The sequence below is a fragment of the Eucyclogobius newberryi genome, unplaced genomic scaffold, assembly GCF_026437365.1.
Source record: "Eucyclogobius newberryi isolate DKJ021-1_F unplaced genomic scaffold, fEucNew1.0.hap1 SCAF_15, whole genome shotgun sequence".
NCBI lineage: Eukaryota > Metazoa > Chordata > Actinopteri > Gobiiformes > Gobiidae > Eucyclogobius > Eucyclogobius newberryi.
In genome coordinates this window covers 19850097-19869094 of record NW_027315779.1, presented here as the reverse complement: position 1 = coordinate 19869094, position 18998 = coordinate 19850097, and the positions used below count along the sequence as shown (strand labels likewise).

The 18998-nt window shown below is 39.6% G+C and overlaps 1 protein-coding gene across 4 annotated transcripts in view; it reads right to left on the bottom strand.

Moving 5' to 3' along the window:
- Window positions 1–18358, bottom strand: part of specc1 (sperm antigen with calponin homology and coiled-coil domains 1) — a 56336-nt gene extending 37978 nt beyond the window's left edge. For 2 of the 4 annotated variants that reach the window (XM_072446601.1, XM_072446603.1), the window contains exons 1-3: window positions 18222–18358; window positions 7307–7473; window positions 6515–6650 (exon numbers count right to left, since the gene is read on the bottom strand). In XM_072446601.1, the coding sequence (XP_072302702.1) occupies window positions 6515–6650; window positions 7307–7450 (280 nt within the window). In that variant the 5' untranslated portion in view covers window positions 7451–7473; window positions 18222–18358. Of the gene's footprint in view, window positions 1–1426; window positions 1846–6514; window positions 6651–7306; window positions 7474–17312; window positions 17335–18221 lie in introns of those variants that run through there. The other 2 variants (XM_072446602.1, XM_072446604.1) reach the window with 2 other exon arrangements.
- Window positions 18359–18998: the final 640 nt, after the last annotated feature.

The window sequence follows — 18998 nt, the reverse complement described above, 5'->3', positions numbered from 1 at the left end:
AATTAATCATAATAAAGTTAATAATATACACTTCACCTTAAAATCTGTCCTAAAATATGTTAATTTAGTGCTTTAGTCAAGTCTAAGTCCATAATTTCTAGTTTTTATTTGACAGGATTTAGTACAAAGCACTTGACAATCAATACTTATTCACTATAGGAAATGAGACTGGATTCATCAAGCGAATAAGAAGTAAATGAAAGAACTAAACCACTGCTGGCTCCATCTCATAATGGAGGGTTATGCGGTGTAGCTGATGGATGATTATGGACATAGTTCCGACAGTGGAGCTCTGCAGTGCATATGCAACATTAAACTCCTAATGTATGGTTCTCTAATTATTCTGAACCAAGATAGTGCATAAAAAGAAGCACTTTTCATGGGCTCAGTAAACGGGTGTGTGTGTACACACTGAGAACAAGCTCCTGGGGTTTAATCTCGCTGTGCATGCATCAGCTTGCTCACATTGGTTTAAAATCTCAGCCCCCTCTGCACAATCTTCAAACAACACAGTACAAGGAGGATGCTGAACACCCACGGCTGGCAAAATACACTGCACACATGAGATGTTGCCATAGAAATTATGCAGGAAAACTCTGGCGTGTTAAAGTTCATCATCAAAACAAGTGTACTACAAGGCAGGCTGAACATACACGAAAAATGCACTGACAAGTGTGAACTAGGGCTGTGCAATTAATTAACACATTGTAATTATAAAAAATGTGATATTGTAAAAACAAACAAAAAACAATCAGCGCTTAATTGTTCTGCCCCACAAATCTGGAGCTAAGTCAGTGTCTTGTCTAATTTACTGTTGCTTTTAAAACATGACTTAAGATATATTACGGTAAGGTCCATCTTGCAATGCTTAACACTGATATAATCTTAGATCTTACATGCAATCAGTCAGTGTCTTACTTTTCAAAGAATACTGAAATGGAATATTGCTAATTGACTAAACATGATTCTATACTATAATGGGTTCTTTTGGCTGAATTTGCTGGCAAGTGCATCTTAGTGCAACTTTGAAATGGAAATCTTACAGTGGCAGACCCAGAAAGATGTGATGATAGCATCTCCTCTGGCAGGTTCACTCCTGCTTACTGCCACACTAATCCCACTCAGCACTCGGACCACTCTCACATGTACGCGGCAAATTAAATGCAGAGGACCGCAAAAGAACATGAACATATATGGCATGAGAAAATAAACCATCAGAAAACTCATCTAACATCTTTTATGACAGAATTAGTGAAGTGGACTGAGGTGGAGAGCATCTCAGTCAGACCGCATTAGTCACACATGTTGTCTGACAGGAGATTAGCGCTCCTCTATTGTATTTACCAAACTCATGTCCGTCTGGTTCACAATCAACAGTGAGAAAAGCGCGGTTACAGTAATGGGAGTAAGTGATGCTGAGGCAGACCTGAAGGCTCCTCCTGCCTCCCTGTCTGGTTGCCCATGTTGGTCCGCTCCGACTCCAGACACTTATTTGTGGACTAGTCCCGAGAATCCTGCAGCGCGTGTCCCATACAACTCCCAAAACAAAACAGACATTTAATCCCGTCTCGCTGCTCTCTTAACTGCTTCCCGAGCCGATCTGAGCATGCACGAGTTGAAATAGTCCAGCCGCACAATGTATGACAGGGTTGTCCGCTATCTCTGGGACAGTGGCGGAATGTCACACTGGCAGCCGGCGTCGTGTGCACCTCATTATCGCTGTGATGACTGGAATCGGCACAAAGGAGGAGTGGCTTCCCACGGCACAGTGCATTCACACGCCTCCTGCTCTCACTCCTGCCAGTGCACTCTCGCCAAAAACAGCTGAACAATGGTGAAGTCCACTCCTGAAAAGACCAGGGAGAGAGACACAGGGGGCGGGGCACAGAGGAAGCAGAGGACGGGCGGTATTTTTGGCAGAAGGTGACAGTGCAGGCGCTGCGTGCTCAGTTCAAGTGCAGCTTTACACACAGCCTCCTGCAGCCACTGAACGGAGAGAGGTGATGCTACACTGGGGATTTAGGACCACCCCTGGCTCCGTGGATTGTTTGCCTCTCAGATCGTGCCGCAGGGGAACAAAGAATTATGTGTGCAACTGTGCATTCAAAGAGTTTTATTGTATTTCTTCTGTCTAATTAAAATGGGCAAAGAGACATTTTTTTTATTGTGGCATTAAGCTTGAAGTAAAAAGAGATGAGCTGTTTAGAAGTGATATTGTCAACACCGCGGAAAGTGTTGTACCGTTATTTCATTATGTGCAGCACAAGCACCTTGCTAAACAAGCCCCGACTTTACATAGTATTTTGGGGGATAAATGCAAACTATTTTCTGTTGACAGTCCCCGCCGACAAGATTAAAAAGATAAAATGTGCTTAATGAAAAACGTTACACACAGACAACAAAAGGAAACATTTTGGCAACAATTGAGTAAAGCTTTTCCTACACTAGTGGTGCATACTACGCCTGAATGCTTATGCGGGTTGCTCAAGTTGGCATTTTGATTTATTCACCTGACAGTTATAACATGCTCAAGGGCCACAGTTCTCCCTCAGACTGGACCTAGACACACACAAACACACTTAGGCAGAGCCCCATTGGGACAACAGGTTCAGCCCTAACTACAGTATGTATTAGTCACGCTCACCTTGGCCATTCTCCTTCTAAGGTCAGCTCATCCATGCATCATTCTTTCTCTGCGACAAACGGCCACAACAATGTCACAATCCAGTCCTAGAGGATAATAGACTTTATCAGTGACTGAAAGTGACCTTCCAGAGCTTTGAGGGCTGAAGGTGAGCCCAAAAGAAGAGTGCGTCTCTGCGGATAGACTGCAGAAAATGGCAGTCAAACTGAAACGTCAGGAAAAGGTAAAGATGAGGTTAGTATCGAGGTGCCTTGTTAAAATGCAGCACTTTTCGGAAGAAGAGGGGAAGTAAAGCGTATAGTTCAGCTAGACGGATGCTGCAGGGGAGGGCACAGAAGTGAGCAGGTGGTGGAGGTGAAAAGACTTCATGGTTTAACGCATATACCTCTTTAAGAGGTCAGTGTCGCGAAAAGGAAAATACAGTCTCATTACAGTCATAAATAACTGCATGCAAGAAGGATGGGACATTATATGATGATAATTCATATATTAAAGATCTTTACTTCACTCATGGTAAACTCGCTAGTACGCACGGCACAGCAAGACGCCAATATGGGTTCGAAATTATCTTATTTGCTCATAAAAAAAAACATTGCTAATGTATATGACAATTAAAAAAGGTGATTGTGTAGGAGAGAGAGAGAAGACCCTTCGGTCTAAAAGACCACCTCCCAAAAAATCTAACAAACAGCATGAACAGGCAAGTACATTTTTAACATTAATACATTACATTTCATATGATGTTAATATAACAAGATATAGGGCTGCAACAAATTATTATTTTGCCAATCAATTAATCCAGCAAATTGTTCTTTCAATGAATCGATTCGTTGTTCAATAGCAAAAGACTTGTGAATATGAGATTTTTACTGAATTAGACCCAGACAAAGCTACAATGATGTTATGCCTGATATCAATTACACACAAAAAAAAAAAATCAAAAACACTTAGATTTACACATTTCCTGTGTCATATTGCCTGAGTCAGCACATGACATGTTCTGAGGTCTTTGTATAGTGATAGTCCATATAAAGATTATTCAATTACAATATTGGCTGACAATTACTTCACGAATTGAATGGAATTTTATCAATTACTAGTAACTTGTTTCAGGCTTAATACTGATTCAGATGTACAGAAGCCAGTGCCAAGTCCATTGAACAAAGTTTATGTCTGCCAATTAATAGCCCAGCATCCCCAAACTCTGTGGGCACCAGCTTCAGTTGTTATTTATAGAGTCCTGTCTGCACAGACTTTCTCCTTGCTCCTCTGGGGCCGCTCCTTTAGTGAAAGCCTTACTGCATTATTGATGAGTGCTCTTAAATAAGTCATCCGAATGGGCAGGTTTTAACCCCTTGTCTGACAGTGTGGAGCTGGTAAAGTGCCAAATGGGACAGCTGTCCATTAGCTAAAATAACACTTTGGACTCATGAGTGGATGGTGCTGACGGGGGCTGGAGGGGCGGGTCAGGCAGTGTCTCACATGACCTGAATTATGACGGACAAACACTTAGACTTAGATAATTATGTTATATATAATTTAGTGGATTTAACTTTCGGCCAGCGCACAATTTTGACCTTTACATTTGTTTACTAACTTATAGATTTTAAAATATGTTGAGGAGACAATATACTTTATTCACATATTCCTGATTCTGATTTAATCCACATAAAACATCTTTATTTCATAACCATAATAATAATATTCCAAAATCTTGTCCATCAACAATTTCTATAGATTATTTAGTTATTTGAATGTTCACTTCATCATCCCACTGAAGCACGGGTTTCTTCTTTGCTTTGCTGCTTACACACTTCCCCTTCAAAAGAACAAAGCCACACTTGACCTAGTTTTGGCATAGACATAAAAAATACATGATGCATCGCACTGAAACGCTCCTTCTTCATTTCATTAACAGCGATTAACTCAAACAAGATTTAGGTTCGGGTCAATATGAGACACTGCGATGCCATTAGCCAGACAGACTGCCCCATTTGTCACTGAAGAAACATTTTTTACATCCCACTGAGGATTCTATCATGCATCCACAGCTTAGCCTCAGCTGATGATAAAGGAGTCAATAGATGCACATGACTGTTCAACTATGAGGGGTAAAAGTGTTGAACTGTGTTGAACGCTTGGATGTGGCCGACCATCATTGCTTACTCAATCATTATTCAAATCGTGGCATTTTCTGTGTCCCAAAAGCAGCAGGTTAATGGGAGGTGTGGAGACTAATGTTCATGGCCATTATTAATGCACGACTGACTGAAAGCACTGTCACCTGTCACAAATGTTTTGACGCTAAAGGCGATGGACGTGATTTTGAGGGACAGCTCAATGCATTTAACTGACACCTGAGCAGAAGTATACACGACGTCCTAACGCAGGGAGGAGACTACAATTATACTTATCATGGGAACTTCACGCTAATGTTTTAACAGACTTTGCTTCAATGATAGCATGGGAAGTGTTGACCAATTCAAAATAAGTGATTGCATAAAACATCTATTGACTTCTATGAGCTAGATAAGGGTTCAGAGTGATGAGGAATTAGAAGAGTTGCCATAGCAATCTTTACAATGGTCAAAAGTACTCAAAATGTCAGATATAAAGTGCCTGGATGATCATCTAGCAATCCTATTAAGGCTATAAGGGACAAGGCAAGTAACCAAATGATGTTATATCTAATAGAAAGCATAGATGCCCTCTCGCCCTTGTAAAAAACAAAACAAAAACAAACTTCCAGATGATGATGGGCTAATTGTATTTGGGAGCTGGGAGCTAAGAGCTTCTCTTGGCTGTGATCTTGTGCTCCTCCAGAGTCCTTTGGCAAACAGAATTCACTTATCTCAGCATGAGCTTAACCAGCCTTTGAAGCTGTATTTGAGAAGGACATGTCTTTGCACTGAGCGGATTGGACCAACATAAGCAGATACAGGATTCTTCATTGTCAGGGGCATTAAACTATGAACTACTATAATTATTGCAAACAAAATCAGTCGCCAAGTTTGCCCCACATTTAATGCCAGTTTCACAGTTGAGTTGTTTTTTTTATCCCAACATGGCCATTGCATTCAACAACACCAATATTTAGAAGAGCTTTAGTTACAGAGGGAAACAAAAAGGCTTTTATTTTTACAGATAAGAAGGAATCAGAAATTATTATTTTTTTGTTTAACACATAAGAAATGTAGAGCAAACTGTGCAGACATCATATAGATACAAATATCTTGGAGGCATAAAAAGGCTTTAGGGCTTAAGCAACTATTGAAATGTTAAAATGTTGCACAACTTATTTTTATGAAAAATAATAATACAGCTTTAATTATTTGGCTACAACAAATAAATGTTGGAAGCATTTCGGCATGAAACTTTCCTTAACAGCATTTACAGTTTATTGCTTTGGGCAGGCTTAGATAGTTTTCTAGCAGGAGAACTGAAGATGGTGCAGTCTTATTTTATTTTTTGTAGAAATATAAAAATGATTACTCCATTACACTGTCCAGAAACAGTGTTCAATGTTGAAATCCAATACATTTCTGCTTTAGCAATACCATAATTCACCAAATACCAGCACATTCAAAATAGTATATCCAATGAGTTGGGCCAAATTAAATTACTCTGAGTTAATGAAATTATACAGTATAATGTCTATCAAGAATAATGTATAAATTCAATCAAAGCTACAGCCCACAGTTTGACTAGCATTCATTCAAAACCTTTAAAAGCACTTTATGAAGTTACATACTGTCAGCCTGGTGCATAGCAATAGTCAGTTTTAGTTATCTGCTGAGGCCCTCTAGTGGCTGATCATAGCAACGACTGTATGAATGAAAAATGGAATAGGATTTTGTTATTGCCCTTTACCTGCTAAGGCGCGAGGTCGAGCTTCAGGCAGGTCTGAAATTGCTCCGGTCGTCACAGTTTTCCTCATTCGAGAAGCAGCAGTGGCACTGGTCAGGGCAGGCTTGTTCAGGGCATCGTCACTGTTGGCTCGTTTTAACTAAAATAAAAAAACATTAGTCAGCAACTGATCTTGTTATTTAAAATACTCATTAGTATGACTCCCACACAATTGAAAATCACATAGTTGTAATATATCTACTCGCAGTCAGAAGGGTCAAAACATTCACAGCAACAAAACAGCAATCCCATCTCTAACAATTACAATTACCAGTTGAGATAAAGTAAAGTTAATGATATAAAAGTTGTTCAAACTTACATACCAAAATCAAAATGTATTTTTGTTTTGTAGAGCATGTAAACATGAAAATAAAATTAATCTTAAAATCAACACAAAGGCAAACCAGGTAAAGGGAAAAAACACATACGGTTATACAACTAGATGCTGTGCAATGGCAGAAGCCATTGTGAGTGACTGTGAGTAATGTGTACAAAATATTTTGTGGAAGTGAGATATCTGTGTATATGTGATAAATCTGTGTAAATACTGCAAAAAAGTGAATGAAAATACTGCCCTTGTGTAAATGACTGAATTGTGTAAATGTATTACATCTGTGGTTTGGGCTGGTCTGGGTCCCTAGTCTGGACTTTGGGCCTGGTTCAGACTAGTTGGTCCCAAGTCTGGACCAGGCTTAGACCTGGTCTGGACCTTGTTTAGGAATGTTTCCGCAGTCACTGTATAATACATTAGTTCACCTTGCCGAGACGGTGGTCAGGTCCCTGCAGATTAGACCTGGGGACCCTCATGGCTGAGGAGGTCGGGGAGGTCACAGAAGCAGGCCTGGTCCGCTCATGCCCTGGTTTGGGCAGCCCCACTTTGGTGGCGCCCGCTTTCATCATGGCTGGGCCTCAGCTGACAGGGCCTGCAGAAGAGAAAGGAAACAAGTTATGAAAAAGACATTCTCGGAAACAGAGTGTTAGTGTTTGAGTGGTTTAATAACCCCCTAGAGCTGGAGCAAAGTCTAAAAGACAGATGCTGAGTCCTGCCTCATTTAAGACTGTGTTTACAACATGGATCACTGCCGAAACATTATAAACACCACATTAGTGAGGTTTTGAAAATATAAATAACCCTAAACCCACCAAACACTAAACAAGTAGGTGAGGTAGGTAAAATGTGTTATTTTTGTTGAGGATGAGTGGTTAACATTTTCAGTGAAAAGATAAATACAATATGTAGACAAAGTCAAAACTGGAATCAAATATGTCATGTTTGAAGAAGGACTGTGATGCAAAACGTCACATGTGGTATTATTGAAAATGTTGTTAATATAAAAGATGAATACAAAACCTATATTGATCCATCTTCCCATTCCACTGATTTGTTACATACTATAAGTGAGAGTGTGGTGAATGAAAATGCAATAAAAAATGCAGGACAAAAAAATATATACTCCAAGGGTTAGCTAAGGTAAAAGAGGAGGAAAATGGAAAAGTCATTTTATTGAACCTGGCAGCCCTCCGTGCTAGCTCAACACATTATGTAACATCAGGTATGTAGGCGTCTCCACAGAGCTGCGAGGATTCAAAGATCAAACTGGATGTTGACTGCTTATGTGAATCCATATGGAAAGGAGCTCATCTGGACACAGCAGCATTAGTGCACTTAAACAGGAGCTGCTGAAGAGCTCGAAGGGCCGTCCCAGAGGAGAGAGGGGCATTGATCGGGCGAGTAAGATGATCTGAAGGGAATTGGAGAATCAGAGGATCATAATGTGGATAACAGCTAGTCCTCCGGAAATGAGCTTCAGCCAAACATTTTACAGACGTTTTACTAAATGCAATTCAAAAGTAAAATATGAGGTATCCAAGTTAAAAATAGCAAAAACAGGTTAATGATGATCAAATGGTGGCATTGTGTGAACCTCAGAAGATTTGATTTTGAGATTTTGAGTTGAGTTTTTGGTATTTATTCTGCTTGATAAAAGTCTTCCTTTTTGCTCTCACTTTCTTGAACACATTATGCAACATAAGACACAATACTCAACCATCATAAAAAAAAAAAAAAAAAAATCTTAAAAAGCTAAAAAAGAAATAGGAAATTGTACTTTTATGAAAAGAAGCTGAACATGAGATCTAAACTGAGAGTCAGCAAAAGCAGGTTAAGGCACAGGCAACCCAGATTCAGCTGTGATTGTAGTGCAGTTTTCTAACAATAAGAGAGCAGGTCACATACCCACCTTTAAAACATTGTTTCCTTTAGAAAGATTCTACAGTTAAAACAACAAACCTGTCAATAAAGCAGCACGGACAGCACTAAGCAGCATGGACAGCTTTACTGCTTCACCGTTAGTGCAGCCTAACTTTATTTGTATATTTCTCATGACTCAGCTTCTGGGAATGACAAAAATATATATATAAATACTGCAACAAATCCTGATTCAATCTTCTCCTTATGACACTGTAATAATCACTGAAGGGTGATGATCAACTGTGTGTTAACCTAAATTAGCGCTGCAGGTTATTAGCGGTACGTGCTTACACTTACACACTTATCTGATCAGCCTCAGTGTGTCTGTGTGTCTTCTCTAGTAGAGCTTGTGTCTCAGCTGGACTGTCATGGGACTTACAGCTCTCAAGGCACTGTCCTGTGAGTACCTCCTGTCTGGATCATCGAACACCTTCTTTACGCTCCAGGAAAATAAAAACCTGCACTTTTAATTCATCACCACATTTAACTGCTTCATGTTTCTACGACAAATAGTTCTGAGGACAATTTCTGTCAAGCCGTCCCAGATGTCATTGGCCTAGTTTAGAACCAAAATCTATGCTATAATTAGACAGAAAGCGTAAAACGTAACAAATAGGGTTTCTGTTAGAAATAAGGGTTGATCTACAGTACTTTTACATCACAGCGCCTGGAAACTCTTCACAAAACATACATTGAGGCATTGTGGTTAGTAGAAACAGGCTAAACATGGGATTGGCTTAAAAATAGCAAATTAAAAGACCAATATAAAGTATACACCACAGCCATATGTTTAAAAGCTGGGCTGTAATTGACTTAAATTATATTGTTAAAAACTAGAGCATATAATCTGAAAGTGAATATGGGACATAGTGCAGTGAGCCTCTGCTGCTGCGTCTGTGCAGCTGAAATGAGATAAAACTAAAGTGCAAAGCGGAAACAGACAAGAAACTGTCATTTATCAGTTTGGAGCAGCGTGCAGGATGAAACTAGCATCTGATCTGAGAAAACATATGTGATACAATCCATAAACGGTCAAAACAATTCTCTTCCTGAAAAACAGCAAAAAGTATGACTGATTAGGTACATGATTTTATATATTTTGTGTGTCCAAGTATTATTTATTGCAACCAAAACAAACACATCTTATGACTTTCCACTGACTTTACACCATGAAAATCCACTAAATGTACATTATGTATCAGAGTGATATTTATGAGCATTCATTGCATTGCTGTTTTACCACAACCACTAATGGCTCCAGGCTCAATAGGAAACTCAACCTCCTCATCACTGACCATTATATGACCTTAAATGCTCTTCTCAAACCTTAAGCTCTTTTTCAAACAACACCAGGCTCACACTGAAGTGTAAAAGCATCACAGAGGAAATGGACCATTATAAAGAAGCAGGTTTACTTCCTGTCTTATGTCATTAGGCAACTGTCAGGTGCAACAACACGGCAACACAAAAGTCTACATTGTTTATTAATTTCCTTAAGTTAAAAGTTAGGTTTTTGTTCCCCAAACAGCAGCTTATTCTCTTTTAGTATTCTCTGCAGCTGAAAAAGGAAACAGTCCAAGTACGCCCACAGTCAAATTTCCTATTGAGAAAAACACTATAAAAATAAGGAGATTATGGAAAATGTCTGCTCCACATGTGTTTATCATCACTATTTTGAACTTTCATTCTCCAAGACGACATGAATCACCGTCCAAATCAAACTCATCAAACCAAAAGTGCTTTAAACTAAAATAATAAAGTTGAGTTTTTTTACTCACAAAGTCTTGAGTCCACTCCCAATGCTAGCATAGACTCCGACTACCAGAGATGCATACACTTTCATACACAGTGAGGAAGTCGCAAAGTGGTTGCCTCCTCCTCCTCTCTGACAGAAAGAGGAAGAGAGAGTCACCAGTCCCAGCGGTGGGCATGGTCTTTCGCTGTATGTGTTTTCCAGACACAGCTGAAGAGGTGGAGAACAAATCCCCTCTGACACCGTCCACACGTAACAGAGGACAACACACCAAGCTTTTCTCCTGCGTTATAATGTTACTGAAATCAAATATTAGAATTTGGATCACTGTTTATAACTCTAAATGTTTGTGTAGAAAGGAGTAGGCTGATATCAGGTCAATATTTGCACTTTATAGCGAATCGGCCTTACATTTCCAGCATATGTCGATATATTAGTTTGGTTAAACATCCCAACATAGGAAAGACATGTAGTTTTATTTGAACACGCAAGTGCAAAAAGCGAACTGACAGCACAAAATGTGACTGCACAGCTTTGAGTTTACAGTGATACGTTAGTTTCTACACGATCACCATCAATGTTTTTATGTTTTTTTTTTACAATATTGTTTGATCTTTGTCTACGTTTGGATTAAGTGCCTCATAGGCTGCAATACCAAGTTTATGTAAGCAACAAAGCATTAGGACAACAGACACTGTTATTAATACTATTATTAATACTGTTAGTAACACTATTGTTAATATAAAATACTGATAAATACTACATTAATGTCACATTATGATGCTCCATTATCATGTTAAGTCTAGGCTCAAAGAAGCTCAGTGTTTGTCAGATTTATGACACCATCACAAATTCTTCACAAACAAACACTCTTGCTGAAGGTCTTGTGGGTTCAAAGGTCACAGACGCACACAGCCTTTCATTGTGCGAGGCTCACTTCCCCAAGTCCACATGAAGGCCTTCGCTTGTGGAGATGGGAGCTTCTGTTGGCTCCTCCTGCCCTCAGCGTGCCGAGGCCGAGGAGCATGTGGGCAGAAGCAGTGCACTGAAGCGGAGCCAGATTGTAGTCAGCGGTGTTGCTGGAACGCGACCACACCCCTACAACATCACTAAAGCAGCATTTTCAAAAGCCGCTGGCGAGAATAAAAAGAAAACTTGGGAAAGGTTTTGAGCTGCACATGCTGTTTCACACCCTGCTGCATGCTGTGATTTTCACGCTGATCTTACAAAAGCAGGCCCTCTTCATTCTAGAACACCACAAAATGTAACAATAAAATACTGTTCTGACTATCCAATTTCACATGTCCACGTATTTGTTCAGTGTGATTTATGACCAGGACAAGGTTAAGAGGGCCATCGCATCCAGCAACCACAGGTGGTATCCAATTACATTTAAGCACATTTACATAACTTAAATAAAACCTTTCTTCTCTGTACTTTTCAGAAACTACATATCTTTACCACTACTAGAGAAATACAGTGTAACTACAGTAATGATTTGTGTTTCCTTTTACCACTCATTCAGTAATCTTTTGTCCGTCCAAATAAATTAACCTCAAAATGTGAGATGTTACATCTAGACAGGCCCATTAGTTTTCCCAAAGCATTTTTATTTGAGTAATTTCTTTATTAGTAACATTATTTACTAGTACCATTAGCAATGGAGCTACTCTTAGTTCAGTAAGGTTTTTGGCGATACTACCGAACTATTCATGGGTTTCAGCTTCTTGTTTCATTTTAAGGACTTTTCCCCATTTAAAAGGATATAATATTTAGTCTTAAATTGACATTTAAATGGATTCTTTACTCATCACATAAGTACTGACATAAACACAGGAAGTGCATTTTTCCAGCCATAAAGCTACAGAACATGTCAGAATAAACATTAGTAATGACTTTACTTTTAATAAAGTCGTTTATTACAGTTAGAACGAGTTATTCCCAAAATATTATCTTCTGCGTCATACAGTCCCATGATCTTGCAAACATCACACAAAAGATCAAACACACAGCACAGGTACAGAGGTGGACAAGCCTGACTAGACCAGACTTGGATCAATACACTTAGGTCATACAAGCCCTATAGTTGTAGCCAGCCACAGGACAACAAACTGCTAGCTATTCTTGAATAAATAATGAGTGAACATACCAGACACCAGACAGGGACACTATGGGGATTCCCGTCATTAAGCGACACAAGAGCTGCCCACTGGAAATCAATACACACAAACGGCACAATTCAGATCCAACTGTAGCAACAATCTTCCTTATTCCTTCTTCAATCAAGTGGAAAAAACACTGAGTCAGAACGGCCGCATACATTTACAAGACGGGATGTGCATAGCAAATGTGCTGGTGATGACTAAGAGCAGCTAAATATACAGACTGCGCATTGAAACCTAATTGCAATGAATTTGAAAACATGTTCTATGGTACAATCAGATTCCTTGTAGACGAAGATTCTAGTTTGTTGTTTGAGGTTTAGTGCATGGATGGATGTATTGCTGTGGCTAATGGTACAGCAAGATCAAATTACAAAGTCCATTTCTGTCCATAATACAGTACTGTAATATACTTTTGTTGTATCCAGACGTGAAGCTCTCTCTGTGTGTTCCTCTTTAGACTGAAAGGATGTGAAAGTCAAACTACTGCTTTATTACAAAAACTATTACGGGACTGAGCACAAAAACATGAGACTAGGAAAGGTAAGCTAAAGGTCAATCACAGTTCAGCTAAAATAAACACTAAGTACATTGAGTAAATTGAGTAAATTAAATACACATTGTAAGCAAACGGAGATAAGTAGGGTTGTGAATTGAATTACCAGCTCTTAGTCTGGATCCTGTAAATGGTGATTCAAAATTGTCAGCCGTGTGTGAATGCGAGTTTGAATGAATCTGTTGTTGTGCTTATAAAATATTTGAGGCTATACTAATGTAAGGCGCCAACAGAAAACAAAAAGTTAGCCTTAAGCAAAGCGGTCAAAGGTGATGACTGTCGCTGAACGCAGCATTCTATTCACCAAGAAAAAGGCAGAGTTTGGGAAAAACGTGCTTAGCTGAAGATTTCTATTGAGTTAGTGTTGAATCAATAAACATGTTCAAATATTCTGTGGCATACGCTGACAATAACAACCTGCAGAGCATGTTGTTTTAACCTTCTTTGCGATACTATTTTTGAAACTTGTGGCATTGTCTTGTTATTTTTGCGAAATAGATATAAAAGAGGAGACAAATCGCCCTCCAAGTATCGCCCGCTCTGCTCTAAATGTGCACGGTGCAGTTGGAGCAGATATAGCCGGTCGTCATGCATATTTTATTGACTTCATCCTGTTACATCGTTCCTCGAGCGGCGCTCCCTCGGGGGCCTAGAACTTCCTGCTTCAGTGTCAAAGTTCTTGTCCTGTATTGGCCCCACATTAAAGCTTGTGGTGCTTTGTCTTCTTCTGAGTGGGTGGACTCCATAGAAACCTCAGCCTCATCCATGAGAACTGCGAGGAACAACCACAACACAGCCAATTCTCACAATGGCATTTCATAGCATTAGACTCAGAGCAATAACCCTGCTTCATGCCGTCTGAATACGTGGCCACTGGGTGTGACGACGTTTTGTGAATAGACATATTTACACAAACATTTTGATGACACATGCCGCGCGCACACAAACTAGCCGATCCTGTTTAACTGCGTTGTGTATTCATGTATTGGCGCTCTCGGACAAATATGAGCGGAGGAGACGTTCACCTCTGGATTGGCCTGGGTGACCCGTTTAGAGAAGCATTCCTCTGAGCCAGTGAGGGAGACGACGAGGCTGGTCAAGTATGCGGCAGCTTCCTGAAATCTAACTTCCACTAAAAGTCAGAGGAAACAAGAACTAGAATCATTCATTGTCAAGGTCAATACACATAACATTCATATTATGCCACAAAATGTGATGTTCTATTTATTCTGACGTTTCATGCAGTCAAAACCAGCTTTAACTGTGTCAGCAATTTGAGATGAAGGAAATACTGCTGGATCATACAGTCTTTACATGACTCATTTTTATATTCTAATTAGGGGTCGTCGATTTTGGCAAAAAAGAATATCTCGATATCTTTTGGGAGTTTCCTGACAACGATAGTAAGACGATATTAAGTCAATCCAACAGAAATGTGTGTTGTGGGGACTAAATTTATTAGCTAAGGTTTCATTATCAGAGAAATGTGAAATGTCAGTCAAATTTATCGCGACTTTTAGTTATAACCAGCTCTTTTTGTCACATCTTTTACAATAAATGGCATACTTAATTGTCAAATTTCGACTATCTTCAAAACAACATTACAATATTATCTCTATTTCTGTATACTGGCCACCTCCAATTATAATACTAAAACTAATACTTTTGAGGATGCTATGAACCTAAACAGGTGTCATAACAAAGTATATAACAACATGTGAGCTATTGCCCAGTCTATTATATGCTTGGTTGGTGCATTTCCATTACATAAGACTAGTATTTTGTCACCCACAGCTTGGGCAGAATTTCAGTTGGAGGAGGTTTGGTGCCATCTGTCCACAGAAGTATTCAGTGAAATGATCACCTACAGAATAAAGCCGCTATTTCAGTCCTCTGCTAACCGGCCAATCTGCTCTGATCTACTCAATTATACTTGATTCCAGACAGAAAGGACATACCATAGTCCCCCCCGGGATACAAAATATCCACTTACTGCAGGCGTTGCATATACTAGAAAGTGTGCCTATGTTCATTAGAGTACAAGATATGTATTCAGTTGTTTAGGGCTTTATTAATTTGTGTCGGTGTGGATTAATAAACATTAGTATATGTGCCAGAATCAGCCAAAAGACACATTTTCCTCTGTTGTCCCTGGACAGATGTTAAAATTGTCTCCCTAAAACTTAGTTAATTATTGCTCATCTTTGACTGACATTCAGGAGGTGGACCACGCCTCAACATCCTACTCCTCCTTCTGCAGCCACTACCCCACTCTTTAACCATACCTACCCAGAAGCACTATTTATACAGGCCTATCCCAGCATCTCATGTTGTCTCTGTTTTCTCGACCCCACCCTTGTCTCTATTGTCTTCACCTTAACACATCACCATAAAGAAAGGGGGGGTTCTGAATCGGCTGGGCTGATCACCTGAGACTGCGCCCAGCCAACTCTAATTGATCTATCATTGATGTCCTCTTTGTCATTATCATCATCATTATCACTATAATTGATAAATATTCCCTCATATTCCATTGTTGTGGCGTGGTCCTTGCTAGTAAAACAACAAAGCAGATGGCGGTAAATGCACCTTTGCAGTTGGCTGCAACAACAACAACAACACTCAAGTACTAATTTATTGTGCATATTTGCCCATTGTGCATATTTGCCCATTGTGACAGATATAATAAATCCTATCTTATACACCAGCTACAGTGCAACCAGGCGGTTTCTGTTTGTCATGATGTATATATAGATAGTTGAGGTTTTTTTTAGGTATTGCCACTCCTTCCTAAAGTACAGTTGTGACATCATGTCAGGGATATAGTAAATAATTACATAATTTAGAGTACCATCCACCAGACAACATTCAATACTTATAATTGACCTAATCTTATAAACCTGGACAAGGACAATTTAATTACATTCCTAATATTGTTACAAAAAGTTAACGTCAAGTAAAAAACAATTTTCTGGCAATTGTCACTTCACTTTAGGTCACTCCAATTTAAATAGACTTGTTCTGGGTGTTATATTCTGGGTACCATATATGCAACAATGACCCTGACGCCAAATATAGGTACATGATATACCACGACATAAAAACATTATGGAAGAGCTGAATCCAGGACACTAGCCGGGCCATATGAAGGACAGAACTCTGAGGAAAACTCCATTCAACATCACATGAGAAACATCGCAAGACATTCACTTCACAGAACATGCTGTACCACTAGACATGTGCTCTTACTATAAATACCCCATTACTAGATCGTTAATGTGTTGTACATGATGCGAAAGACAATAAGACTGAGGAGACTCCATGCTGTAGGCACTTTGAGGACACAGATGAAGGATGCTCTGAATCGATGGGACATAAAGTCAAATAAAGCATAGACATAGAGATTTGGCAGCCATCTTGTTAGCAGATGGGTTTTATCTGTATGGCGAAGGTTAAACACATATTTCTGCTTGAAATAGAAACCAACCTCGCTTTGCGATCTGTGTCTAGGACAGTCTGTGCAATGCCCGGAGCCAGCGGTGGACTATTTGTCCTTTTATAGTGGTTAACCATGTGAGAAAATGTGCAAATAGGTTCATGGAACATTATAAACTCTACAGGATCACTAGGTTATGTTTGATGGCTTTAAAAAAGAAAAATGCATTGATTTGTGGGTGTCATGAAGTCCTGCTGTTGTGAGGTAAACTTATGCCATAAACATAAAGTGAAGTCTAATTTGCCTTACTCAATATCACTTTTCACAGTATTAAAGAGAATACCAATAGTCCAGTGTTTCCAGAGGTTAACAAGTCATTCTTCATGTGGCAGCACACAGAAGCTTAGTCAGGCCCAAATAAGTGCCATAATGAAGCGTTTAAAGACCCATAAGACATAAACAACAAACACTTGCAGACGATTAAAGCGGAAAGCACAACCAAGTCCTGTTGCTTCACGTGGCACGGACCTAATCAGGAACAAATGTTGCTGATCATGTGAAGAGAAAGTGCTGGCAGTGCACTGAAGATGCCAAGGAAATCTACCTGGATGTGCAATGATCCAGGGAAATATTCACACCACAGAATATTTCAGATGAAGGAAAGCCTGTAAGAGAATACCATATATATATAGGCAAGGCAAGGAAAGTTTATTTGTAGAGCACATTTCATACACAAGGCAATTAAAAGTGCTTCACACAGCAGGAAAAATGCATTCGAATCACAAATAAATTACAGAAACAGAAATACAATAAAATTAACTAAATAAATAATTAAACATATATTCATGGGTTTCAACTTCCTGTAGTGTTATGTGCCATATTTTCAAGACTTTCCCCCCATTCAGAAGACATCTAAATATTTTCAAAAACAAGTATGTGTGTAATGCATTTGAAACATATTTGCTGTATATGGATTACACCCCAACTCCTTCACTGATGATGATATTTAGTACTGTTATCGCTATGGCAACTGTCCTAATTCAGAAACCCCACATTCCTATTCTATTTTTAAATGTATTTATTTATTTATTTTGCATTCTGGGTTACAGCAAAGATCCTGTTGAACTCACGACTGTGTTTTGCTTCTGGCGCTTGACTTTGTGTGTTTAACTCCGATGCCGCAGTTTATTACCGAGCGTCACCGGAGTGTCATCAGGGCTTGACAGATCAGCGTGGACCGTCTGCTCAGCCCGTAATTCACTTTTGTCATTGGAGTTCAGACACTTCAGACATGACATAACATTACAGGAGAAGGCAAGTGTGGCCACCCAGCTTCCAGTCAGAACAGTTTGGCGGCGTTATCGAAAACCAGCGTGGTTCCCGAGCGACACGAGTGTGACCGAGCCGTTAATGACAGGTTTAACTAGTTCAATTGCCCTGTAGATGAGCGACCGGACGTTCAAAAAAAGAGCTATAGATAAAGAGAGAATGAGCCTCTAGCTGTTGTGCTCACCTGCTCAGCGCTGCGGCGTCTCGGTGCTGCTGCCTGATGTAGATGCTGCTCATGACCACACTCGTGAAACAGTGGCACTGCTGCGCCGCTAGGTGGAGCCCGAGGCCGAGCCGGTTTGGCGCAGTGCTCGAACAGACTTGTGGGAAATGTAGTTTTTCAAGGCAGTCATCGTTTGCGTTTATGTTTTGTTTTTAAATTTAAATAAAAAAGTCTAGTTAGTGTCTCTATTTTGTTTTTTCAATGCTTTGAAGTGAAAGTGAATGGCTTCAAAGGCTGACATGTAATAATGGATCTATATAATGTTAGATGTTTGGATACTTGGCCAACACGGTCAGGACAGCAACGTTCAGGTGAGTGAAGAGAATGAGGAGACACGGTGACAGGAAGTCTGAAGAGTAAAGTCAAAGTGACGTACAACTACAGTAGGTAGAGGTAATGTAACACTTTGATACCAACTGCCATAAAACGCCATAAAACGAAGAAGAAGACATTCCACAAACCTCTTTCTCTCTCTTTCTCTATCTCCTCTATTTTTCTCTCCCTCTTTCTCTCTCTTTTTTTTACAGAATAGCGTAAAACACATACTTTGAAGACGTACAACTACAGAAGACGTACAACTCCAGAAGACGTACAACTCCAGAAGACGTACAACTACAAAAGACGTACAACTACAGAAGACGTACAACTCCAGAAGACGTACAACTCCAGAAGACGTACAACTACAGAAGACGTACAACTACAAAAGACGTACAACTACAGAAGACGTACAACTACAAA